Below are 27,947 nucleotides of genomic sequence, written 5' to 3' on the forward strand. Positions count from 1 at the left end.
TCAGTTCTCTCCCCTCTCTTCACTTTCCCGCTACGCTACTCTCTGAGGGAGGCAGCCGGGCATCACGTGACATGGGGGTGTGACAAATTGGGCGTGACGTGCGCGCACTGCCACCACCCAAACCAGCAATCTGCAAACCCACCATGACAATGTTTTGACTAGACGAGTAGTGGTCTAGTGGAGTCAGTCAGGGATGAGTGGGAGTGTACTTACCTAGTCGCACTCGCTCCTCTGCTCAACCTCGGATGGACTCTCCCTCCCAGGCAGTCACGCCCTGTCACAAAAGGGGCGGCGTATACCGCAGCGCCATCGCTCCACCTGCTGCCCAGACAGCGAGGTGAGCCTGACAGACAGGAGATGAATGATGACATGGTTTGACAGAGACAGTCGGACGGACGTGGTGTACAAAAATCAACAATAGTCTGACAGACTGTGTCTGTAACTAACTGTTGCTGTGTTGACTTGACTATGTACTACTATCGGCTATATACAAAGTAAAAAAAAGTTAACAAAACTGCATTATTTTTTTTAAAAATACAAATATACACTGACCTACTACACAGGGAGGGTGGCGCCCCTCACTGCAATGCACCTGTAGGCACATGCCTACTGTGCCTAATTGGAAATCCGGCCCTGCATTCAGGTCACCCACAATTTTTACTCCCATAAGCTAACATAGAACCGCGTCGCAAATCGGTATCACATATTCAGCGCAAGGACTTACACAACACAACTATATATATGTAATCTTGCCCATTGTGTTTTATTAAAAAAAAAAAATCAAGCTGCATCCTTTCATTTACCATAGATTTTATTTTGTTGTCTTTATGCGTTTTTAAGGATGGGTAAGTCTTACAGTCAGATGGGCAGTGGTGGTGGATGACTGAAGTTCTGGTAGTTCTGGTAAATATTTGTAATTACTATTTAGATGCAAATCATTTTTTTATTTTTTTTACAAAAATAAGAAGCACATTTAAGACAACATTGTTATTATATTAATTTTGATAATAGTAAGCTTTAAGCCTTCATTACGATACGTTACAAACATGAAAAAACACTGATTATACAAAAATGTTCCTATTACTAAATCTGGTCCCTCAATGATATTAATCATAAATATGACCCAGTCCCCTACTGTAATAACCATCTAACACTCAACAGACCCCCCCCCCTTTGTGACTCCTTCCACTATCAACCACGCCATCAACAATGCTACGTGCATGTAATTGTCCATTAGTATAATCTTAACTATAATCCACCTCTCCTTTAATATCTCTAGTGTAAAACCCAAAAACATAACCCTACATAACCCAACATACTACACAATAGTACCTTAATTAAGGTCATCCTTACCTTAATTATGTCTGAAGAGTCTTCTTTCCTCAGCCATTATTGGTCCTTTGCTGTTGCCTGGGATTGACTTTTTTAAGAATTAATTCTGATTGGTTGACAAATTAAACAGCTCAGTAACAAAATGTTGCCACCAATGGCTGGACTTCAGCCCGTCCTGTAAATTAAAGATTAACTATCTTGCCTGACCAACTCTACAGTCATAATGCTGTGCAAACAATGGTGATATTAGAAATCTATAAATATTGGCATTATGATAGTAAAATTATACGGCTACAACCCTATAAGCATTCTTTACACCAGGTAATTCATTCATAAATAGTTTAGAGGTGGTAAACACCAACCTCAATTACTTGAGGTTTAAATATAATGAACCAGGTTACAAGTGGCACTCTTTTTAGCGTTTTCATTTGAGTGTAAACTTCCCTATAGAAGTAAGCTTTTTTTCCACGCACGTCAGTAACTTTTAAATGTGAATAATTTTAGACAGCTCATCTGAATATTATTATTTTGCTCTTGATTAAGGAGGTATATTTACTGAAAGAAGTTGAACTGTTTCAACCTTTTTAATCACCTGTAAGTGAAGCTGGACCCCATTGGTCTGTTTTGCAGTGGATTGAACAATATAGGAACTTTTTTCACTTTTTCCATTTAGTATGAGAATTGGGTCCTGCTGTTTCATATGATTGTCCACTCGTTTCACCTTGTTTCTGAGGTATACACTGATATCAGATGACTTTGTCAATTTTGAAAACACCAGCAAAATCCATATAAACCAGCTTCATCCCTGGAAGAGACAGCGTCACAATTTCTGTGATGAAGGAGTGACCAAGGCAGGCAAAGGCCTTTATTACAGGGAAGTTTAAACCATATTGTATAGCATTTGTTTATTAATAAAGACTCTTAGACCTCCAGTCTTTCATCTTGAAACTGATGGATTGGCAGTGAGAGAAGAAAAAATGAACTTTAAACATTGAACTTGTGATGGAAACAGTAGATACGTTGCTCTCACTGTCAATACTACAGATTTGTAATGGGTTGTTCAGAGTGTTTGGTATATATTCTAGGAATAGTCATGATAAATACCTCAAAGCAACATCTTTTAGATATGCAACCAACCCTGATGCACCTTTATTGGTGTCAGTAGTGTCCTAGGGGCCGAATTATCAATGTCTGTCCGACATGATATGCTGTAGCGTACCATGTCCTACAGACATTGCTGAATTTATCATTGCACAAGCAGTTCACTAGAACTGCTTGTGCAATGCCGCCCCCTGCAGATTTGTGGCAAATCAGCCCGATCGTATAGGATTGGGCGGATTGAAGACCATAGCCTCAAAGGCAGCGGACCAGTTATGGAGCAGTGGTCTTTAAACTGCTGCTTCATAATTGCTGTTTCCAGCGAGCCTGAAGGGGCATCAGGGGCCATTCGCCCCCCTCATATCTTTGAGCCCTTATAACTTTGCAATATATATGTTTTTTAAATAATTTTTATTAGATAGTGATAGCCTTCAAGCTTGAGAAAGGAGGGAGACCTCGGAAAAGCGTTGCTCAATTCCACTAAGTTGTGTAGTTTTGACTCAGAGTAGTACCTGTAGGAGCAGCTGTAGGAAGGGGGAAAATAACGGCTTCTGTGTTTGGTATAGGATAAATACTATACATCCACAGCCGTTAATAGTCGTTATCCCATATACTTCAAATAATCACTTGAGCTCTATACAAAGGCTCTCTAAACCAAATACAGATTTTATTAACTTTTGAGGACATCCTACCACTACAGCCGTGTTGGTTGTGGACGTTTGGATTTTAAGTAAAGCTGTTTGTGGACATTTGGACTTCTAATAAAGCAATAGCGCCAACACCCAGTGTAAGTACTTGAATACACCATTCCTTTAACATCTTACCGCCTGTAACAGGACCCTCTGGGGCCTATCTATCAAGCTCCGAATGGAGCTTGATGGCCCGTGTTTCTGGCGAGTCTTCAGACTCGCCAGAAACAGCAGTTATGAAGCAGCGGTCTAAAGACCGCTGCTCCATAACCCTGTCCGCCTGCTCTGAGCAGGCGGACAGGAATCACCGCAATTCAAACCGATCAAATACGATCGGGTTGATTGATACCTCCCTGCTGGTACAATGCTGAATACGGAGAGCGTATTGCTCTCCGCATTCAGCAAGGTCTTGCAGACCTGATCCACACTGTCAGATCAGGTCCGCAAGACCTTTCATAAATAGAGGCTACTGTCTCTTTTGTCTCTAGACACAACCGCATCTGTATTCACTGAGGCTCTGGATTTAACTCCGTTTCCTAACTGCATCAAGACGTTTTAGTCTAACTATATCAAGATTCTTTTCTTTTCACATTATTAGTATTGATTAATTTTTTTTGTGCATATTGTATCATATGAAGTATGTTTGTGTCAAATGTTTTTAATTCATTCTTTATATATTCAGTAATATTTATGTAATAAATTGTATATTTTTTATGTACATGGTGTATCTGTAGTACATATATTTAATGAATTTCTACTAATTGGATACTACACCCAATAGCTTATAGGAATTCATACTGTTTTGCACGTTACCTATAAGTGGATTAAGACATCTCCTATTTTGCTAACCAGTGCTCATTTTTTGGTGTTTGAATGTATAGATGTTTTTTTTTATCTTTTTCTCTAGATCATTTTTTAAAAAAGGTAGCTCTGTATTTTTAGTTGCGCAGATTACCCTTTTTGGTTTGTTTTATAGAAGGTTCACACAATATTTTTTCACTTGTTAATTTGAATGAGTCGGAAAAGCCATTTACTGATGTTTTAAACTATCAACTAATCTATTTTCAACAAGCACTGTGTTCTACAGACATATGTTTCAGGTGAGCCTTGGAACCTTATTGTGCCAGTATATAAGGGAAGAGGAACACACTTATTTACTGGAACAGAAGTACTGCTTCACCATTAAGGGCCAGATTACAAGCTGCACATTATTTAACAGTCCCACTCGCTCATGAACTACACCAGAAGTAAGCTTATGTGCCCGAGTTGGATAGTGCTCGTATTATGATTTTAAAGTAAACCCAACACATGTTAAAAGCAGAATTTAGAATATCAAATTCCCCCCATAGAAGTCAAAGGAAAAAAAATGGGAAAAAGCCCTAACACCCCACTCACACGCAAACCCGATCGCATATTCTCAACTGCTCTCACCCGACATGAAAATATGAATATTTCGCATTCCAATGTTCTTTACATAGCAGAATATGTTCTATTTATTCATAAATACAGATTTTCTACATATCTGATGGTATTTTGGTATAATATATAGCTATAGTATATATATATATATATATATATATATATATATATACACAGAGAGAAGCACACTCACAGGAATGAACAACTGTTTCAATACTATTGTTAGCCTGTTCTATGGCGATTTACCACCTGGGTGCAGCTTCTTTTAGCCCAGTAATGCTTTTCACAGAGAAGAACTTTCCTGTAGTATAGCAGTCTGATCCCGCCTATTACGGTCAGTCCAGCGCCGAAATACCAGGCAGTTCCTCTCTGAACAAGGAACACAGCAACCCCAGACAATCGTTTCAGCCTTCATTGGGCCTCGTCAGTGAGGTGTAGCCATATTCCTCAAGCACACTGAGCAAGGAGTCCACGTCTGGTTTCCCCTTTTTCCCATAGGGAGACTAAATACACACAGAGAGAAGCACACTCACAGGAACGAACAACTGGCTCAATACTATTGTTAGCCTTTTCTATGGTGATTTACCACCTGGGTGCAGCTTCTTTTAGCCCATTAATGCTTTTCACAGAGAAGAACTTTCCTGTAGTATATTAGTCTGATCCCGCCTATTACGGTCAGTCCAGCGCTGAAATACCAGGCAATTCCTCTCTGAACAAGGAACACAGCAACCCCTGACGATCCTTTCGGCCTTCATTGGGCCTCGTCAGTGAGTTGTAGCCATATTCCTCTAAGCACACTGAGCAAGGAGTCCACGTCTAGTTTCCCCTTTTTCCCATAGGGAGACTAAATACACACAGAGAGAAGCACACTCACAGGAACGAACAACTGGCTCAATACTATTGTTAGCCTGTTCTATGGCGATTTACCACCTGGGTGCAGCTTCTTTTAGCCCAGTAATGCTTTTCACAGAGAAGAACTTTCCTGTAGAATATCAGTCTGATCCCGCCTATTACAGTCAGTCCAGCACCGAAATACCAGGCAATTCCTCTCTGAACAAGGAACACAGCAACCCCAGACGATCGTTTCGGCCTTCATTGGGCCTTGCCAGTGAGGTGTAGTCATATTCCTCTAAGCACACTGAGCAAGGAGTCTACGTCTGGTTTCCCCTTTTTCCCATAGGGAGACTAAATACACACAGAGAGAAGCACACTCACAGGAACGAACAACTGGCTCAATACTATTGCTCAATACTATTGTTAGCCTGTTCTATGGCGATTTACCACCTGGGTGCAGCTTCTTTTAGCCCAGTAATGCTTTTCACAGAGAAGAACTTTCACAGAGAAGAACTTTCCTGTAGTATATCAGTATATGAATTTAATTGCAGAGTAAATAATTGAATTAATTAATATTCAACCAAAGAAGGACCAAGGCTGCACAGGGATCAAATGCTTTATTACTGAAAAGTTATACACAAAGATCTATTGTGAATCCGGGTCGTCTATGTTCCACCCAAATTCCAACCACAACATACAAACACAATATAAAAAGCCAGAGTGGCGTACACAAGCTACTATTACTGAAAAAAACCTAACATGTAGGCAAGATACTGCAGTATGCTACTAGAAACTACTGATTCCAGAAGATAAAACACATACTCTATACATATATCAAGTGGTACACTATGCTGCCAAAAGAAAGACAGTAACCTATGTGAGGCCCCAACATATGAAAAAAATATGAATGAATTTCCACAACAGTTCCCAGGCACTTAAGTGTATCAAACACGCACTGGTATTCAATGCATGATAACTCCCATTGGTGATTTCAGGAACACTGAAGCATTGATTCATCCAGCCAGGCACTTAAGTGTTAACCAACACACTCTGGCTAATAACTTGTAAGGCTTATTTATACAGTTTATCAACACTTCATGCAACTGTGTACATGTTAACGTTGTTTCATTTTTCATCTGTGACAACTTGGGGTAGTTTTCTCTTTAATTCCTTTAATTCCACTTGGTATGTGAAGTGTACAAAGTATCAAACGAACACTAGATGTATCAGTTGTCTGTGTGATTCGATACTTACTCTCTACCGACCGGCAAGTCTGTAAAAGCCCAAACCTCACCTTTGTTTTCTTAATGCAGACACATCACTCAACAAAAGCAACATCTGATGAGGCCCCGGTATTATCCTTCATTGGGAGGGGCGAAACGCGTCATGAGGAGTCACTGCTGACATCACAGCCACGAGTTGACGAACTAAGCTACAATGCTGCAAAAATTGTTTGTGCTCTCCCGACGAACCGCATGTAAATGGAGCAAGTGAAGATGCCAACCCACCGGTAACTATAAACTTTGCAAAGCACACGGAAAGAATCTATGAGAGGGAATGCTTTTGTTGAGTGATGTGTCTGCATTAAGAAAACAAAGGTGAGGTTTGAGATTTTACAAACTTGCCGGTCGGTAGAGAATAAGTATCAAATCACACAGACAACTGATACATCTAGTGTTCGTTTGATACTTTGTACACTTCACATACCAAGTGGAATTAAAGGAATTAAAGAGAAAATTACCCCAGGTTGTCACAGATGAAAAATGAAACAAAGTTAACTTGTACACAGTTGCATGAAGTGTTGATAAACTGTATAAATAAGCCTTACAAGTTATTAGCCAGAGCGTGTTGGTTAACACTTAAGTGCCTGGCTGGATGAATCAACGCTTCAGTGTTCCTGAAATCACCAATGGGAGTTATCATACATTGAATACCAGTGCGTGTTTGATACACTTAAATGGACACTGAACCCAATTTTTTTCTTTTGTAATTCAGAAAGAGCATGCAATTTTAAGCAACTTTCTAATTTACTCCTATTATCAATTTTTCTTCGTTCTCTTGCTATCATTATTTGAAAAAGAAGGCATCTAAGCTTTTTTTTTGGTTTCAGTACTCTGGACAGCACTTTTTTATTGGTGGATGAATTTATCCACCAATCAGCAAGGACAAACCAGGTTGTTCACCAAAAATGGGCCGGCATCTAAACTGACATTCTTGCATTTCAAATAAAGATGGCAAGAGAATGAAGACAATTTGATAATAGGAGTAAATTAGAAAGTTGCTTAAAATTTCATGCTCAATCTGAACCACGAAAGAAAAATTTTGGGTACAGTGTCCCTTTAAGTGCCTGGGAACTATTGTGGAAATAAATGATTTTCCAGCCTCCAGTAAAAGATTAAAAGACCTTTATTTTCTCTTTACAGGGTCCATCATACAAACAACAACGTTTCAAACCACAACCTGGTTCTTAATCATGTCCCCCCCTGACATGATTAAGAACCAGGTTGTGGTTTGAAACGTTGTTGTTTGTATGATGGACCCTGTAAAGAGAAAATAAAGGTCTTTTAATCTTTTGCTGGAGGCTGGAAAATCATTAATTTGGACATTACATTGGGATTTGGCTAATCCTTTCCTGTGCCCCAGAATATTACCAGAGGTGCTGTCTTTCATTACAATATTTAAAACTATTGTGGAAATTCATTCATCATTTTTTCATATGTTGGGGCCCCACATAGGTTACTGTCTTTCTTTTGGCAGCAAAGTGTACCACTTGAAATATGTATAGAGTATGTGTTTTATCTGCTGGAATCAGTAGTTTCTAGTAGCATACTGCAGTATCTTGCCTACATGTTAGGTTTTTTTCAGCAATAGTAGCTTGTGTACGTCACTCTGGCATTTTATATTGTGTGTGTATGTTGTGGTTGGAATTTGGGTGGAGCATAGACGACCCAGATTCACAATAGATCTTTGTGTATAACTTTTCAGTAATAAAGCATTTGATCCCTGTGCAGCCTTGGTCCTTCTTCAGTTGAATATTAATTAATTAAATTCTTTACTTTGCAATTAAATTCATATTATTCGTTTGGGACTAGCAACTGATCAATTGTGTAGCACCGCATTTTTATTATTGTTGTTTATCTATCTATCTATCTATCTATCTATCTCTCTCTCTCTCTCTCTCTCTCTCTCTCTCTCTCTCTCTCTCTCTCTATATATATATATATATATATATATATATATATATATATATATATATATATATATATATATATATATAGTTATATATAGGTATAGATACAGTATATACAGATAGATATAGGAATATATTTTTATAAATACATAGAACATATTCCCCAATGTGCAGAGCACTGGAATGTGAAATATTTAGAGTAATTACATAATTAAAACATTTATTAAGTATAAATATTGCATAAATATTTTGTTACATGTTTTCATTTACTTAGCTGCAATTAACTTTTATATATGTCTATATATGTATTTATGTGTTTATGTGTATATATGTTTGTAAATACATATATATACACATATAAACACACACATTTATATATACTGTATATATACACACTTACATATACTGTACATCTTTAGACATGTATATGTATGTATCTCTATGTTAAAGCCCTTTGCCTGCCATTTTTTTCCCTAACACCTGAGACCTCATATCTTTGAGGCTTTATAATTTTTTTGTGCAATATTTATATTTTTTTGAATAATTTTTATTACATGGTGTTATTATGAGTGTAACTGTACTTTGCAATCTATTGACTATTCCAATCAGCCAACAGAATGCTAGCTCAATCCTATTTTATTGGGTTTTACTGTTGGGTCGGGGGGTGTTTATATTTTTTTATTACTGCTGCTTCATAATTGCTCTTTCCAGCGAGCCTGAAGGGGCATCAGGGGCCATTCGCCCCCCTCATATCTTTGAGCCCTTATAACTTTGCAATATATATGTTTTTTAAATAATCTTTATTAGATAGTGATAGCCTTCAAGCTTGAGAAAGGAGGGAGACCTCGGAAAAGTGTTGCTCAATTCCACTAAGTTGTGTAGTTTTGACTCAGAGTAGTACCTGTAGGAGCAGCTGTAGGAAGGGGGAAAATAACGGCTTCTGTGTTTGGTATAGGATAAATACTATACATCCACAGCCGTTAATAGTCGTTATCCCATATACTTCAAATAATCACTTGAGCTCTATACAAAGGCTCTCTAAACCAAATACAGATTTTATTAACTTTTGAGGACATCCTACCACTACAGCCGTGTCGGTTGTGGACGTTTGGATTTTAAGTAAAGCTGTTTGTGGACATTTGGACTTCTAATAAAGCAATAGCGCCAACACCCAGTGTAAGTACTTGAATACACCATTCCTTTAACATCTTACCGCCTGTAACAGGACCCTCTGGGGCCTATCTATCAAGCTCCGAATGGAGCTTGATGGCCCGTGTTTCTGGCGAGTCTTCAGACTCACCAGAAACAGCAGTTATGACGCAGCGGTCTAAAGACCACTGCTCCTTAACCCTGTCCGCCTGCTCTGAGCAGGCGGACAGGAATTGTCGCAATTCAAACCGATCGAATACGATCGGGTTGATTGATACCTCCCTGCTGGTGACCGATTGGCCGCAAGTCAGCTCTTGTGAGCTGCTGGTACAATGCTGCATATTGCTCTCCGCATTCAGCAAGGTCTTGCGGACCTGATCCGCACTGTCGGATCAGGTCCGCAAGACCTTTCATAAATAGAGGCCACTGTCTCTTTTGTCTCTAGACACAACCGCATCTGTATTCACTGAGGCTCTGGATTTAACTCCGTTTCCTAACTGCATCAAGACGTTTTAGTCTAACTATATCAAGATTCTTTTCTTTTCACATTATTAGTATTGATTAATTTTTTTTGTGCATATTGTATCATATGAAGTATGTTTGTGTCAAATGTTTTTAATTAATTCTTTATATATTCCGTAATATTTATGTAATAAATTGTATATTTTTTATATACATGGTGTATCTGTAGTACATATATTTAATGAATTTCTAATAATTGGATACTACACCCAATAGCTTATAGGAATTCATACTGTTTTGCAGGTTACCTATAAGTGGATTAAGACATCTCCTATTTTGCTAACCGCCGCTCCTTTTTTGGTGTTTGAATGTATAGATGTTTTTTTTATCTTTTTCTCTAGATCATTTTTTTAAAAAGGTAGCTCAGTATTTTTAGTTGCGCAGATTACCCTTTTTGGTTTGTTTTATAGAAGGTTCACACAATATTTTTCCACCCGGGAATCCCCACTATCTGATTTGATGAAGGCAAGGGCACTTGTTAATTTGAATGAGTCGGAAAAGCCATTTACTGATGTTTTAAACTATCAACTAATCTATTTTCAACAAGCACTGTGCTCTACAGACATATGTTTCAGGTGAGCCTTGGAACCTTATTGTGCCAGTATATAAGGGAAGAGGAACACACTTATTTACCGGAACAGAAGTACTGCTTCACCATTAAGGGCCAGATTACAAGCTGCGCATTATTTAACACTCCCACTCGCTCATGAACTGCACCAGAAGTAAGCTTTTGTGCGTGAGTTGGATAGCGCTCGTATTATGATTTTAAAGTAAACCCAACACATGTTAAAAGCCGAATTTAGAATATCCATGGGGTTAATAATTTTATTATAGGGGCGAAGATGTCGGGGAGCGGCGGTATAGGTGTTAGTGTACTTTTGAACACTTTAGTTATGAGTTTTATGCTACAGCTTTGTAACTTAAAACATAACTACTGACTTTAGATGGCGGTACGAATCTTGTCGGTATAGGCTGTACCGCTCACTTTCTGGCCTCTCAGGCGCTATGGAAGTCCCATTGAAAAAGGACTTTTTTAAAAGTGCGGTACTGATGTTGCGTGACTGCCAAAAAAGTGTGCGGTACACCTATACTTACAAGACTCATAATACTGATGTTAGGGAAAAAGCAGCGTTATATTCATAACACAAAACTCATAATCTGGCTGTCTATTTGTTAATTGCTGACATGATACAAATCCCACCGTTGCTCTGAACAGTTACAATATTTAAATATTTAAATTGCTGGTGCACTGAGAATATCTAGATATTCTTCACATGCACATGGAGAGAAAAATGTTGACACAAAAACAGTGATAAATTTACTAGTAGCATTTTTTGCCAATACATGTATATTTCTAATATATTTCTATTAAAACATGTAATTCATCTACAGTATGTGCATTTCAATTTTGACTGGAATATCCCTTTAATATTTGCTTTGAAAACATCATTCTATCTAGCATTTATTTAATTACAAAAGTGTTAACAATTACCCAGGCCATAACTTATCAGTTAAATTGTACACAATTTTAATGCACTGTTAATTTCCCCACTTTTTATTTATTTTTATTTTTATAATGAGGATTTAAACTGTGTTCACGGTCCGGTAAGGGATTTCAGGACCTCCAGTACCTCTTCTTACCAGCAGAGGGTGCACAAAGATTAACATTTTTAGATCTCACAAAAAATTAGTTTTACTCGTGTGAGAACAGTAAAAATATTGTTATACCAGTAAGTAAAATATTAGCTGAATAATTACAAACATTACAGCAATTATATTGAATTGTGGCCAACCAATATAAGGAATAAAGTTAAAGTTTTATTTTTAATTATACAATATCAATTATTTCCTATGGTCTTAATGCAATACATTATACAAGGATATTATTTTGTTTTGCGTATTCAGTTTTTTGTCCCCCACACCATAACAAATGTCTGTGGATGTTAGTATAACTTCAAGCAATACAGAATTGTTAACTCATGCCCATAAGTGCTATTAGACAAAAAAAAAATGTTGTACTTACAATATTGCATTTAAAAGTTTCAGGGACAGTAAACACATTGGGCAAGATTGCAAGTGGCACGCAATTGATAAGGGGTATATTGCAGATATTTAAGTGGGTCGGAAATAGCAATGGTACTGCAAGTTGAAAGTAAATATGTTCGATTCAGCGCAATTTAATTTAACAGGAGTGCAGCGTTCTGGTTAACTGTTACGCAATTTAAAATGCTGCACAAAATGCATTAAAATACATTTAACTGTACAGTTACACTCATAATAACACTGTCTAACAAAAATTATTTTAAAAAAAAATTGCATACAAAAGTTATAAGGGCTCAAACATATAAGGTCTCAGGTGTTAGAAAAAAATAGGCAGGCAAAAGGCTTTAACATTGAGATGCATACATATATATGTCTAAATATGTATATGTATGCATATAAATGTGTATATGTGTGTACATATGTATTTATGTGTATATATGTATTTATGTGTATATATGTATTTATGTATTTATGTGTAGATATGTATTTATGTGTATATATGTATTTATGTGTATATATGTATTTATGTATTTATGTATTTATGTGTATATATGTATTTATGTATTTATGTGTAGATATGTATTTATGTGTATATATGTATTTATGTGTATATATATTTATGTGTAGATATGTATTTATGTGTATATATGTATGTATGTGTATTTATGTATTTATGTGTATATATGTATTTATGTGTATATATGTATTTATGTGTAGATATGTACTTATGTGTATATATGTATTTATGTGTATTTATGTATTTATGCGTATATATGTATTTATGTGTATATATGTATTTATGTATTTATGTGTAGATATGTATTTACAGACATATAAAAAGCATAAATACATATGTATATATATATATATATATATATATATATATATATATATATATATATATATATATACTCTTCACATAGGGAATATGTTTTAAGTATTTTTTAACAGATATTACTATATATATATATATATATATATATATATATATACATATATATATATATATATATATAGTAATATCTATGAAAGAAAAAGGGAAAACCAATGGCACCATCTGGTGGGTTTTGGATTGGGCCTATATCAAAGCTCAAGTACCTTTGTATAACTTGTGCTTGGCCTAGAGTACTGTGTATTGGGATTAATATACAAACGAAAAGCAAGCAGAGGAATAAAGAAAACTCCTCTGTTGTGCAGAATGAATATCATAATGAATGATTCATGCAGAATGAATATTCATGATGTGTGAGAAACGCTTAGGGCTAGATTTAATAAAGCTGAGGCGGACAGGGGCGCATATACGCGCCCCTGTACGCCTCAGCTCATCTGTGGCGGGGCGAAATTACCCGCAGGTATTCGCCATTGCACACGAGCGCAATTTTGCACTTGCGTGCAATCCTGCCCCATGCCCGCACACAGTCAATCACACGCTGGCAGGAGCTGATTGAATTTCGCCACCTTAGAGGTGGCGAAGAGGTTAGGAAAGTGGCGGTCTGGTGACCGTTGCTTGATAAATGACGGCGAGCAAGTTCTTGTGAGAACTTGCAGCCATAGGGCTTTAATAAATCTAGCCCTTAGTGTGACTTTACGAACTTAAAACCATCAATCTTAATTCATTTAGAGTTTGAAAATTGTGATGTTAAAAACCTTAGAACAGTACCTTAGGACCTAAGAAAATAAACCAAGCCAATATTGGTTATGATTAGATGTTGAGCTAGAGAAAGTCATTGCATAAATGGGTAAATTTGCAGTCAATTAATAAAATGTGCGTGGAAAGGATAGGGGAGAAATAATGCAGCTTGCATTTATTACATTCCCCGAAATATCACCTCTAAAGAGACTGACAGCTCCAATCTAAAAGTTAAGTGCTGGTAGTAACAAAGGGCAAGATTACATATGTGGTGTCGTCTGCAAAAGCCGGCAACGCCGTTTTTTTATGCAGTTTTGGTATCACATATACGGCACCACATATAAATGCGGCGCGTATATTTCACCCGTCGCCCGCAATTTTAGTCCCATAAGCTAACATAGAACTGCGTCGCAAATCGGTATCACATAATCAGCGCATGGACTTAAGCGGCAAAAATTGAGAAATTTTACTTCATTATCACCTCACCACATATAGGCAGGTGCAACAAGCATAGCGCTGAAAATGTGAGCACCCGTAACTCCCGTAACTGCCTGAAAATATTAACTAAAACCTAACACATGCGCAATATCTATCTACCTTTTAACCGCCAACCCCCAGCGCAATAACTAATAAAATATATTAACCCCTAATACACCATTAACCCACTTTGCAATAAACCTAATAAATGTATTAACCCCTAATCCGCCATTCACCCACATCACAATAAACCTAATAAATGTTTTAACCCCTAATCCGCCATTAACTCACATCGCAATCTACCTAATAAAAGTATTAACCCCTAATCTGACTTTAACCACATTGCAACAAACCTTATAAATCTATTAACCCCTAATCTGCCAAACCCCCACAACGCAAATAACTAATTAAATTATTAAGCCCCCTAACCTAACACCCCCTAAATTAACCCCAATTTCCTAAATTTAAAAATACTAAGTTACATTTAAAATAAAAAAGCTAACATTACTTAAAAAAATTAAATTAATCTAAGATTACAAAAATAAAAAAGTCTAACATTACATAACATAATAAACCAAATTATCAAAAATAAAAAAATTAAACCTAATCCCTATGAAAATAAAAAAGCCCCCCAAAATAAAAACACCCCCTAATCTAATGCTAAACTACCAATAGCCCTTAAAAGGGCCTTTTGTAGGGCATTGCCCTAAGTTAAACAGCTCTTTTACCTTAAAAATACTAAGTCTCCCCTCTAACAGTAACCCCCCCACCAAACCCCCCAAAATAAAAAAACCTAACACTAAAAAATCCTAAACTACCCATTGCCCCTAAAGGGACATTTGTATGGGCATTGCCCTTAAAAGGGCATTCAGCTCTTTTACTGCCCTTAAAAAGGGCATTCAAATATTTTAAGAGTGCCCAATAAATCCCTAATCTAAAAAAAAACAAACCCCCAAAAAATAGTCCAGCGGAGAAGGTCCTGTTCCAGGCTGTGAAGTCTTCTTCCAAGCGGCCAACATCTTCTTCCATCGCGGCAACGTCTTCTATCTTCATCCAGGACCAAGCCGACACGGAGTGGAGATGAGCGCGGAACAGAAGACAGGCGACCGCAGAGCCATCGAGAGTGGAGATCCTCTTAGTGCGATCACCGCCACACATTGAGGATTGAATTCAAGGTACGCGTTTAAATATGGGGTACCTTGCATTCCTATTGGCTGATTTGATTCTTCAAATTCAAATCAGCTAATATGATGAGAGCTACTGAAATCCTATTGGCTGATTTGAACAGCCAATAGGATTTTAGTAGCTCTCATTCTATTGGCTGATTTGAAATTAAAGAATCAAATCAGCCAATAGGAATGTAAGGGACACCAAATTTAAACGCGTACCTTGAATTCACTATTCAGTGTACGACGACAAAGAGGATCCTCCGCGCTCCATGGCTCCGCAGTCGCCGTTCCTGCTCCTTGCTCATCTCCGCTCCGTGCCGGCTTGGTCCTGGATGAAGAAGGAAGAGGTCCCCGCTTTGAAGAAGATGTCGGCCACTTGGAAGAATACTTCGCCACCTGGAACAGGACCTTCTCTGCCGGACTTTAGGAATGTTGAGTACCTATTTGGGGATTTTTTTTGTATTTTTTTTTTTTTTTTTTTTAAGATTAGGGATTTATTGAACACTCTTAAAAGAGCTGAATACTCTTTTAATGGCAGTAAAAGAGCCGAATGGGTATTTTAGGATTTTTTAGTGTTAGGTTTTTTTTTGGGGGGGGGGTTTGGTGGGTGTGGGATTTTACTGTTAGAGAGGGGATTTAGTATTTTTTAAGAAAAAAGAGCTGTTTAACTTAGGGCAATACCCTACAAAAGGCCCTTTTAAGGGCTATTGGTAGTTTAGTATTAGATTAGGGGGTGTTTTTATTTTGGGGGGCTTTCTTATTTTCATAGGGATTAGGTTTAATTTTTTTTTTTGACGTGTCAGGTTTACTTTTACGGGAGATTTAACATTTTTTTTCTTAGGCGCCACAGTTTCTAAAGGGCCGTCAGTCACTGGTAACTCCAGTCCAGAAACTTGTATTTATGCACATTTCTGGATATCGCTAGTTTATCTGACTTTATGAACTGCTGGCGCCGTATACGTGATTCCCCGATGTGCGGGGAGAAATTATGATATGTAATTTTGCCCAAAGTGTCTATATCATTAACATAGCCAAAGATAAGGCTAATAATATGTATATCTTTATAGACACAATGTGGCAACTAATATGGTCTCAGGCTACAATTGCAACATAAAATGGTTTAAATATGAGGTGCCTAAACATCCTTATACAATCGCTTATACCTGAGGTACAATAAATATGCTCTGCTATAGTTAACCTTATAAGGATTAAAGCAATGTGGTCTGCTTCTTGGTAATTAGACTGCTTCAGTTGTTTTACTTATTCCTCCTAGGCTCAGTTACCCAAATATATGCCACTCAATTATAGATACTAAAGTAACCGAAAATTAACTGTTTTTCACTTGAGCAAAAGGATACCTGGATAAGGTACAGGTTCTATTTTAAAATACTCAAAGGAGCCCTAAACAACTCCCTCCCGCTCTCAAGGTATTTACCGGTTGATTGCTCTGAGAAAGGGGTCTGTGGATCCCGAAATGTCACTATGATATAACAAAATTAATCTATTTTTTTTCACAAATCCAGTGAGTGCAGTCTATATGTTTTACTATGTATGTATATATATATATATATATATATATACTAGTCCAAATCCCATGTACACGGGCCAATTTTTGCAGTACAGCGGTTCCACCCCTTGCTCTCTCTCTCTCTCTCTATCCCCCCTCTCTTCTGCTCTCTCTCTCCCCCTCTCTTTTGTTCTCTCTCTCTCCCCACTCTTTTGCTCTCTCTCTTTCTCTCCCCTCTCTTTCACCCCCTCTCTTTTGCTCTCTCTCTACCCCCTCTCTTTTGCTCTCTCTCCCCCTTCTCTTTTGCTGTCTCTCTCCCCTCTCTTTTGCTGTCTTTCTCCCTCTCTTTTGCTCTCTCTATCCCCCCTCTTTTGCGCTCTCTATCCCCCCTCTTTTGCGCTCTCTCTCTCTCCCTCCTCTTTTTTGCTCCATCTCTCCCCCCCTCTTTTTTACTCTTTCTCTCCCCCCTCTCTTTTGCTCTCTCTCTCCCCCCTCTTTTGCTCTCAATAACCTCCCTCTTTTGCTCTCTCTCTCTCCCCCCTCTCTTTTGCTCTCTCTATCCCCCCTCTTTTGCTCTCTCTCCCCTTTCTTTTGCTCTCTTTCCCTCCTCTTTTGAGGTCTCTCTCTAACCTTTCATTTGCTCTCTTTCTCCCTCTCTTTTGCTGTCTCTCTCCCCCTCTCTTTTGCTCTTTCTCTCCCCTCTCTTATGCTCTCTCTCCTCCCTCTCTTATGCTCTCTCTCTCCCCTCTCTTTTGCGCTCTCTCTCTGCCCTCTTTTGTGCTCTCTGCCCTGTTTTGCTCTCTCTCCCCTCTATTTTGCTCTCTCTCTCCCCTCTCTTTTGCTCTCTCTCTCTCTCCACTTTCTCCCCTTCTCTTTAGCTGTCTCTCTACCTTTTGCTCTCTATATCTCCCCTCTTTTGATCTCTCTCTCCTTTCTTTTGCTCTCCCTCCCCCTCTCTTTTGCTCTCTCTCTTCCTCTCTCTCTATCTCCCCTCTTTTGAGCTCTCCCTTCCCCTTTCTTTTGCTGTCTCTCTCCCTCTCTTTTGCTCTCTCTATCTCCCCTCTTTTGATCTCTCTCTCCCCCCTCTCTTTGGCTGTCTCTCTCCGTCTCTCTCTATCCCCCCTCTTTTGAGCTCTTTTGAGCTCTCGGGCATGGCCCGCCCGGCCCCGCCCACACTTAGCCCAGCCCCACCCACATAACGGCCCGCCCACACCACGGCCCACGCCCATGTCACACCCGGCCACACCCACATCCGGCCGGCCTGTTACTCACTCTGCAGTGTTGAAGGCCAGGTGTGTTTGTCCTCGTGCGCAGTGTCTACTGCGCATGACAGCTTCGGAAAAACATACTTGGCCTTTTATTATATATATATAGGTATAGATATATATTTTACAACAAAAAATATCGAAATTTGTATTTAAGAATAAATAGAACATATTCTAGTGCTATGTGAAGAACATTTGGATGTAATAGCGCACTTGAGAAAACGCAATCAGGTTTGCGCGTGTTTTTTTCCACTTTTCTAACTCCATTGAAGTCTATGGGAGAATACATTAACTCTGTTTTTTTGTGGGCATCGAGTTAGCGCTTGTGTGCAATCTTTTTAATTTTAAATTGTAATATGCACGCTACATGACGCACGCAAAAAGCTAGCGAATGTATTGCTTGTGCGGAAGCTCTAAATATAGCGCCACTAGTAACCAACCCATTGTATTTATGTTGTCTTGCTGCAGAATACCATATAAGCCAAGTCTAAATATCTTTAAACATCACATTTGCTTCAATTGTATTTTATTTTTTCAATAGCTAAAGTCCACCCCCCTCCCCCCTTTAGAGGAGGCAATACGGGCTTGTCACAGCCATTGTCTTAGTATAAAGTGCATTGCTTTGCAGTTTTTATCCATAAAAGCTCATAAGGGAATAATATGTAGCATGGCTAGTCTCAAGAAGTCTGCAGTGTACATTTCCAGTTTTTAAAATAAGAAAATCCACAGTTTTCAGAGCTTAAAGGGACATAAAACCCACATTTTTTCTTTCATGATTCAGATAGAGCATGATATCTTAAATAACTTTCTAATTTATTTATATTATCTAATGTGTTTTGTTCTCTCCTTATCCTTTGTCGAAAAGTATAATTAGGTAGGCTCAAAAGCTGCTGATTAGTGGCTGAATAAATTAGGTTAACAGAAGTAAATTGGAAAGTTGTTAAAAATGGTGTGGTCTATCTAAATCATGAAAGAAAAGTTTTGGGTTTCATGTCCCTATAAAAGGGACAGGAAACCCTAAAATTTTTCTTTTGTGATTTAGATAGAGCATGCAAATTTAATCAACTTTCCAATTTACTTCTATTTAAATTTGCTTCATTATCTTGTTATCCTTTGCTGAAGGAGAAGCATTGCAGCTAGCTGAACACATCTAGTTAGCCAATCATAAGAGACGTGTGCAGGCACCAATCACCAACTAGCTCCCACTAGTGTGGCAAATGTGTCTTAAAGTTACAAGCTCTATCAGAATCATGCAAGTTTAATTTTGACTCTCCTACCCCTTTAAATACATGAAAATAGGGCAAAATAAAAAAATTTAAGTATACTGCAGTTATTTTACTATGTACAGCAAATATTTTATAATATATGTTTACTGCCCCTTTAAGTCATCTTTTTAAATACACAGCAGCATTTTGATAAAATTGTATGCAAAAAAACAAACAAAAAACCCTGTAAAATAACATTTTTTATGTGTCCTTTAAATAATGCTTTTTTAGAATAATTCTCAGAAAAGTACCAGTAAATTGGTCTCAAATAAATTGCTTTCCTGAAAAAATATAACATTGTAAACATTGTAGCAAAAGTAAATAGAAAATCTACCATCATACTAAATAGCCCATCACTTTACTTAGAAAATGAAAATCACAGGGGTAATACAAACGTTAGAACTTAAGAGCTCAATAGAAAAAGTACAGATATTTATATGCAGTTTCCTGGAATTGTTCTGCATGTCCACTGAAGTTAATTTTATAATTTTCTTATGTAATTTTCTGTAGATTTTAAAATGGGGAGTTCATTATAAATGAAAGAATAAATCCTGGCATCAAGTGGAAGCAATTTACAATTTTTATTGTTTAAAGGGATATGAAACCCAAAATTTTTCTTTCACAATTCAGATAGAGCTTGACATTTTAAACAACAGACATTTTTTGGGTGTCCCTTTAAAGCTAAAGTTATATGCGCATACAAAAATGTAAAAAAGTTTTCCCTGCAACAAAAAGGGACTTTGTACTCTAAAATGTTCTCTCCTTGAATGTGTTCCCTATGGTCCATTTTACCAGCTGAAGTGTATTTATATGGTTGCAATTGACTCCTCCACCTTTATTTTTTTATTTGAAATAGCTCCATTCTAAATATATTGGCATATTCCAAACATAAAACGCATTAAAAAAAAAAACAACTGCAACAAAAACTTCACAAAATTTATAGACTAAAAATTAACATTAAAATTACACATGTAGAAATAAAAAATATTAATACATTATTGCCAAAATCTCTAATGTGTGCTTTGCTTCTTTGTCAAGATCATCCATCTATTAGCAGGAGGAGAAGAGAGAGAGGAAATAATGTGTCTAACTGGTTGACCCCCACTGTATACTTAATCAACTAAGGTGTGTCCTATTATACGCCAAACAAAGGCTAAGAGGGAGTGTCCTTCTTAGACAAGTCTAGACCAAAGCCTACTCTATAGTTTTGCATATGTTTGTATAATAAGAAACAAAATGTAGTCTCAGTGTTTTACACAATACTATAATATATAGTTTTGGAATTAACTATGTGAATATTCTATGGATAAATTCACCACCAGTGTCATTATAGAAATGCCTCTAAAACCTTACATTTCAAACTGACCAATTAAAAAGAAAACTATAACATAGTCCACGCTATCATATGTAAGAAAGAAAACCTAAAAACAGTGTTAAATAAAAACAAGACAACCTCATCAGCTTAGGAATAGGGAGACACAACCGTGAGACTTGTTTCTTCTCAAGGGAAATAGAACTCTTCATGCTGGGCCTAAGTATGGATGAAAAATCCTGACCACAACTTTAGAAGACCATGGAACATCTACAACCAGCCTCTCATGACATTGCCTGCTTTATCCAGTGAGACCCATTTGCCATAACAGAAATGTGAATATTTTACAACTACAAACATTTACATAAACTGCTCTTATTATTGTCAAGGAGTTGCGGTTTATTGTTTCGGATCTAGACCTTTGGCGCTGTAGGTAATAGTTATTTAATCCCGTGCTTCTCAACTCCAGTTCCCGGGATTCCAAGGAGGCCACATTTTCATGATATCTTAACTAGAACACAGGTGAAATAACCAGCTGATGTGTGAGAGCAAATTAGTAACCATGGTTACTCAACAGCTGATTACTTCACCTGTGCTCAGGTACAGATAACACAAAAGCCTGGCGTATTAGGAGTCTTAAGGGTTGGAACTGATAAACACTGATTTAGACAGCAATTCCGTTCAAACCCACTTGTACCTTGTGCCTTTACTAACCTGAGCATTCACTACTGCCAGCCAATAACCATATCAGCCTATACATTATGTACTGTGCATATAAATGTAAGAGGATAGATACGATAATACACATTTTAATTACCTTGTTATTTTGAATAAATTGATTTTGTTCTGCATAGTTTTTTTTATTTTCTTATTTGAAATATATGGACCCATTTTTTTAGAAACAGATTACAAATGTAGCAAATGTATCTCCTCTACCTAGGAAACCCCTACCTAAAATGACCCCACCCCCACTGACCCCACCACAAGAACCCTTACCTAAAATGACCCCACCCCCACTGACCCCACCACAAGAACCCTTACCTAAAATGACCCCACCACAAGAACCCTTACCTAAAATGACCCCACCCCCACTGACCCCACCACAAGAACCCTTACCTAAAATGACCCCACCCCCACTGACCCCACCACAAGAACCCTTACCTAAAATGACCCCACCACAAGAACCCTTACCTAAAATGACCCCTTGCTTAAGACCACAACATTATGACCCCTCCAAGAACCCCTCTACTCAAATGGATACCTACACTAAGATTTAAGAAAAACCCTCTAAGCTATCCAAAAAGTAAAAACAAATACTAATAAAAGTTACTGAAAAAAATACAGTAACAATCAAATATTTAAAATACAAAATCCTTCCTAAAGAATAAAACAAAAAATCAATTCTACCGTCTTCTGCCTAGTGTCCAGTAGCTTTATCAGTCATAGTCCATTAGGGCAATCTAGCACTGTGTGTGGAGTATTGATGCTGTCTCTAGCTGCATTGTACTTACTCTCCACCATTATACAGGCTTTTATATGGCTGTTACAGCTATGTGCTCCCTATTGGCTGATTAAAAAAAAAAAAAAATAACTGATAGAATTAGTTTTCATTCTTTTGGCTGATTTGAATTTTCAAATCAACCAATAGGATCAATGATTATTCCTATTGGACAATTTTTAAAAAGTGCTGCTTTTTGGTGATAGACATTTTTAATGTGGTTTTCTTTCTTTTTTTAAATCCAGGGCTGATGTTGCAACATTCCAGATAGTGATTATTTGATTTTATTTATGTTTGTTCCTAATTTGTGAAAACAAAAAAGATAACATGAATTAAGAGCATAGGTTGTGTTAGTAAATTAAAGAGACATTAAACCAAAACATTTTCTTTCATGATTCAGATAGGGGTAAAGTTGTTTAAAACTGTATGATCAATTATAAAATGTGTTTAATTCTCTGGTATTCTTAGCTGGAGGAGCAGCAAAGCACTACTGGTAGCTAGCTGAACATATCAGGTGAGCCAATGACTAAAGGTATAAATGTGCAGCCACAAATTAGCAGCTAGCTCCCAGTAGTAGCACTGCTGCTCCTAAACCTATCTAGGTGAATTAGGTAGAAGTAAATTGGAATGTTGTTTAAAAATGCATGGACATTTAAATTTGATTTTTAATAGTTAAAATGACAATACTATATATATTTTGTATACAGACCTTTTGCAATGCATTGATTAGTTAATGATATACTGTATATTATACATACATAAATAGATATGACCCTTCCAAGATCCCTTAACATTATGAACTCACAGCAATGATGCTCTTTTTAGGCAGACATTTAAAGTGGAGGCTGGTGAACCTTGAAGAAGGTGGGGTGCTAGATCCCACCCCTTGACATAAAACCCCACCCCTCAGATGGCTCAACCCTATTTTCTTCCTTGTATTATAATATTTAGATGCATTATATGCAATGTCTTCTTTTGCATTATATTACATAAAGTGCCCTTTTACTTTTTACCACTAGATGCTGCTAGTGAGCTCCTCAAACAACTTCTCTCACTAGTTTTCACATTCAGTGTGCTTGCTCAAGAATTATTATTGTGTATTTTTTTCAGGTAAGCTGAAGTTGCTATATGAATTTCTTTTACATGTACAGTGTTGCATATAATTATTTTCTCAAACAACACTTGCTAAAACAAAGGAAAACATTATTTGGGGATTTAAAAATAGATATCTCAGAGGTTACGACATTCTTTGTCTGGGAACTACAAATTAAACTTAAAATGATGCAATAAGAAGAAATAAATGGTGCTGTTTTGTTACAGCTGTTTAGTTTTTAAAGTGTTAAACACACAGGCAAAATCATACACTGGTGCAGAGGGTTCCTTTATAGCCACTTATTGGCTGAGGAGCACAAATGTTTTCTTTAATAACTGTCAGAGGAATGAGCTCAGTGCTCAAGTGCGAATTAATTTTACCGTTTAGCGTGGTTTAAGGCATTGAAAGGAATGGATTATATAATTTACTATCTACCCACCTGACCTTAAACTGCTAGCGCAACTATCTCCACTCTCCTCCGCTGTTGCTAACTGAGAGCAGATTTTTGTAGCTCTTCGATGTCTTCCTCCTGCTGCATATTACCGGCTCACCATATTCTCCTCCGCTGTTGCTAACTGCGTGATGTTTACATCACTGTCTCCACTGTCTTCCGTCTACAAAATTAAGGTCTGCCCAATTCTGCCTAGCGCTTTCCCCATTCTTGCTGGCATGCAGTGGGGCTTGCTCAGGTTGGCTATGGCGGTAACTAGTGGCTCAGTTAAAGGGACAGTCTACTCTAAAATATTTTTTTTTATTGTTTAAATAGATAGATAATCCCTTTATTAAACATGATGATCAAATACTTCCTGAGATGGAGTAAAACAGAATTAGATGAAGTGGACCATTTCGTACTAGAGAGTGTAAAATTTATCTTGATCCACAATATATTTTCATTTAATAACGAAATATTCTTGCAAATAAGAGTGGGTACGAGGTTTGCGCCCAGCTATGCCAATTTGTTTATGGTCAAATGGGAAAAAGATTTTATACAAACATACCAACTGCAAACCTCATACTTTTTAAAAGATATATTGACGATATCTTGATTGTATGGAGAGGAAGTGACGATAGCTTAATACATTTTTTTTGAGGATATGAACAAAAATACAGTTGGCATAAAGTTTACTTACAATTATAGTAAAGAAAAGATAACATTCTTGGACTTAGATATAATTGTAGAGCATAACACACTAATGACCAAAAACCATTTCAAAGAGGTAGATGCCAACAACTTCATACATGCTAAAAGCTGCCACCTAAGAAGGTAGATTGAGAGTATTCCAAAAGGTCAGTTCATACGAATAAAAAGAAATTGTACCAAATTAACAGACTATGAGACACAGATTCGTATATTAGAAGATAGATTCACAGACAGAGACTATGACAAAACAGTACTTGACAAAGTCAAATCAGAAGTAAACAGAAAGGACAGAAACACAATTTTAAAAAAGATAACTCAGTAATAAATGAAAAGGTTAATATCAATGTACCGTTTATAGCTGCATATAACCACTAACATAAACTGATGAAAAGAATAATACGTAAACACTGGTATCTTGTCAAATCGGATCCAATACTTGGTAAAGAAATAACAGAAAAAAATGTTTATTTATAAAAAAAAAGCAGCAAATTTAAAAAAAAACATTCTTGCTCCCAGTGAATACAAAGGAAAGAAAAATACACATACGGCTAGATTGCGAGTTTTGCGTTAGAGTAAAAAAGCAGCGTTAACCGGTCCTAACGCTGCTTTTTTACTACCGCTGGTATTATGAGTCTTGAAGGTTTAGGGTCACCACACACTTTTTTGGCCTTACCGCAAAACGACTTACTGTGAGAGGCTTGAATCCTACAATAGAATGTTGTAGGTTTTAAATTACAATATGAACCACAACTGCAGAAGTAAATATTAAGTTTAAATACATTTGGTAATGTAGTAGAAACCTTGCAATTGGAAATAAGATTTTAATGGAAGGCAACTGTAGACATGTAATTATTTCACAATGAGCACAAGGTAGCTTCAATTTACTCTTAGGTTTAGAATGTAGCAGTACTTATTTGTTGGCAAATTGTTACCCTAGCTTTGCACAACAAAGTGAGCATATGTTCTTAACCTTATTTTATGCATAAATAAAAGACAGTAAATTAACCATTAATATTTATAATGGTAATTACATATAGATTTGTTAGGTCAAACTATAACCTTATTTGCAGTGAGAATATTCAGCACAAAATGTTAGGAAACTAGTTTTCATTGAATTTGAGCAGGCAACCTTATTGTTTATGATGAACAGAATAAGTAACTTGAGAAAAACAGTACCTTGTAAGTTTTGAGCACAGAAAGTACTTGAGCAATGATGAAATCTTTGTAATTCTCTCCTGCAACAATCCAAGAAGTCTGAGTGGAACTGTAGAGCTCTGTTTCAAATCAAACACTATTTGCCGCCATGCTGGTGTGATGTCAAAGCAGTGGGAGGAGCTTAAAATGGAGCAGGCTTTACACACAATGAGGAAAAGAAAGTTGTAGCTTTATAACATGAACAATGCCTGTGAAAACGATCAGAATCAGCACAAGGTTAGTACAATTTAGAACCTTCAGTAAGGCTTTAAACTCCTCTGAGTAATTAGAATTACCAAGTAATGATGGAAGGAAGTGCTGGTAATTTATACAGGTGTCTAATTAATGTTAAACCTTGCCTTGAAGGTATAGCATATGCAGTGTGGATTAACCATGTCTTAAAGGTGTATAGCATGCTATATGGTGGAATAAAGTGAAATCATGACAGAAACATGACACTTACGTAAACTTCGTAAAGTCTTTTTTCTATGGGACTTCCATAGCGCCGGTATTATGAGTCTGTCCTGGGAGGCACACCCTACCCCCGTCAAGAGTCCTACCGCATTTAAAAGTCAGTAGTTAAGAGTTTTATGGTACAACACCGTAGCATAAAACTCATAACTAAAGTGTTAAAAAGTACACTAACACCCATAAACTACCTATTAACCCCTAAACCAAGGCCCTCCCACAACGCAAACACTATAATAAAATTAGTAACCCCTAATTTGCCGCTCCGTACATCACCGCCACTATAATAAACATATTAACCTGTAAATCGCCGCACTCCTGCATCGCAAACACTAGTTATATAATATTAACCCCCTAATCTGCTGTCCCTAACATCGCCGCCACCTACCTACCTTTATATATTAACCCCTAATCTGCCGCCCCCAACGTCGCCGCAACTATACTATATTTATTTACCCCTAAACCTAAGTCTAACCCTAAACCTAACACCCCCTAACTTAAATATCATTTAAATAAATCTATATAAAATTCCTATCATTAACTAAATTATTCCTATTTAAAACGAAATACTTACCTATAAAATAAACCCTAAGATAGCTACAATATAACTAATAGTTACATTGTATCTAGATTAGGGTTTATTTTTATTTTACAGGCAAGTTTGTATTTATTTTAACTAGGTAGACTAGTTATTAAATAGTTATTAACTATTTAATAACTACCTAGCTAAAATAAATACAAAAGTACCTGTAAAATAAAACCTAACCTAAGTTACAATAACACCTAACACTACACTATAATTAAATAAATTCCCTACATTAAATACAATTAAATAAATTAAATTAAATTTGCTAAAGTGCAAAAAAACCCCACTAAATTACAGAAAATAATAAACAAATTACAAGATATTTAAAATAATTACACCTAATCTAATAGCCCTATCAAAATAAAAAAGCCCCCCCAAAATAAAAAAAAACCCTAGCCTAACCTAAACTACCAATAGCCCTTAAAAGTTTTTTTTAGATAGTATTTTATTTGGGGGGATGGTTGTGTGGGTGGTGGGTTTTACTGTTGGGGGCTTGTTTGTATTTTTTTTTTACAGGTAAAAGAGACGATTTTTTTTTTATGCAATGCCCCGCAAAAGGTCTATTTTGATAGGGCTATTAGATTAGAAGTAATTAGTTTAAATATCTTGTAATTTGTTTATTATTTTCTGTAATTTAGTGTTGTTGTTTTTTTGTACTTTAGCTCATTTAATTTAATTTATTTAATTGTATTTAATTTAGTTAATTTATTTAATTATAGTGTAATGTTAGGTGTTATTGTAACTTAGGTTAGGTTTTATTTTACAGGTACTTTTGTATTTATTTTAGCTAGGTAGTTATTAAATAGTTAATAACTATCTAATAACTATTCTACCTAGTTAAATTAAAAGCAATCTTGCCTGTAAAATAAAAATAAACCCTAAGCTAGCGACAATGTAACTATTAGTTATATTGTAGCGAGCTTAGGGTTTATTTTATAGGTAAGTATTTAGTTTTAAAAAGGAATAATTTAGTTAATGATAGGAATTTTCTTTAGATTTATTTAAATTATATTTAAGTTAGGGGGTGTTAGGGTTAGACTTAGGTTTAGGGGTTAATACATTTAAT

General features: G+C 36.6%; 1 protein-coding gene across 1 annotated transcript in view; it reads left to right on the forward strand.

Moving 5' to 3' along the window:
• DLG2 (discs large MAGUK scaffold protein 2) overlaps positions 1–27,947 on the forward strand; it is a 2,066,337-nt gene that overhangs the window by 318,653 nt on the left and 1,719,737 nt on the right. The window contains 2 exon segments of the mRNA XM_053708663.1: positions 4,048–4,060; positions 15,357–15,364. Of these exon segments, the coding sequence (XP_053564638.1) occupies positions 4,048–4,060; positions 15,357–15,364 (21 nt within the window).

Source organism: Bombina bombina, chromosome 3, assembly GCF_027579735.1.
Source record: "Bombina bombina isolate aBomBom1 chromosome 3, aBomBom1.pri, whole genome shotgun sequence".
Classification (NCBI taxonomy): domain Eukaryota; kingdom Metazoa; phylum Chordata; class Amphibia; order Anura; family Bombinatoridae; genus Bombina; species Bombina bombina.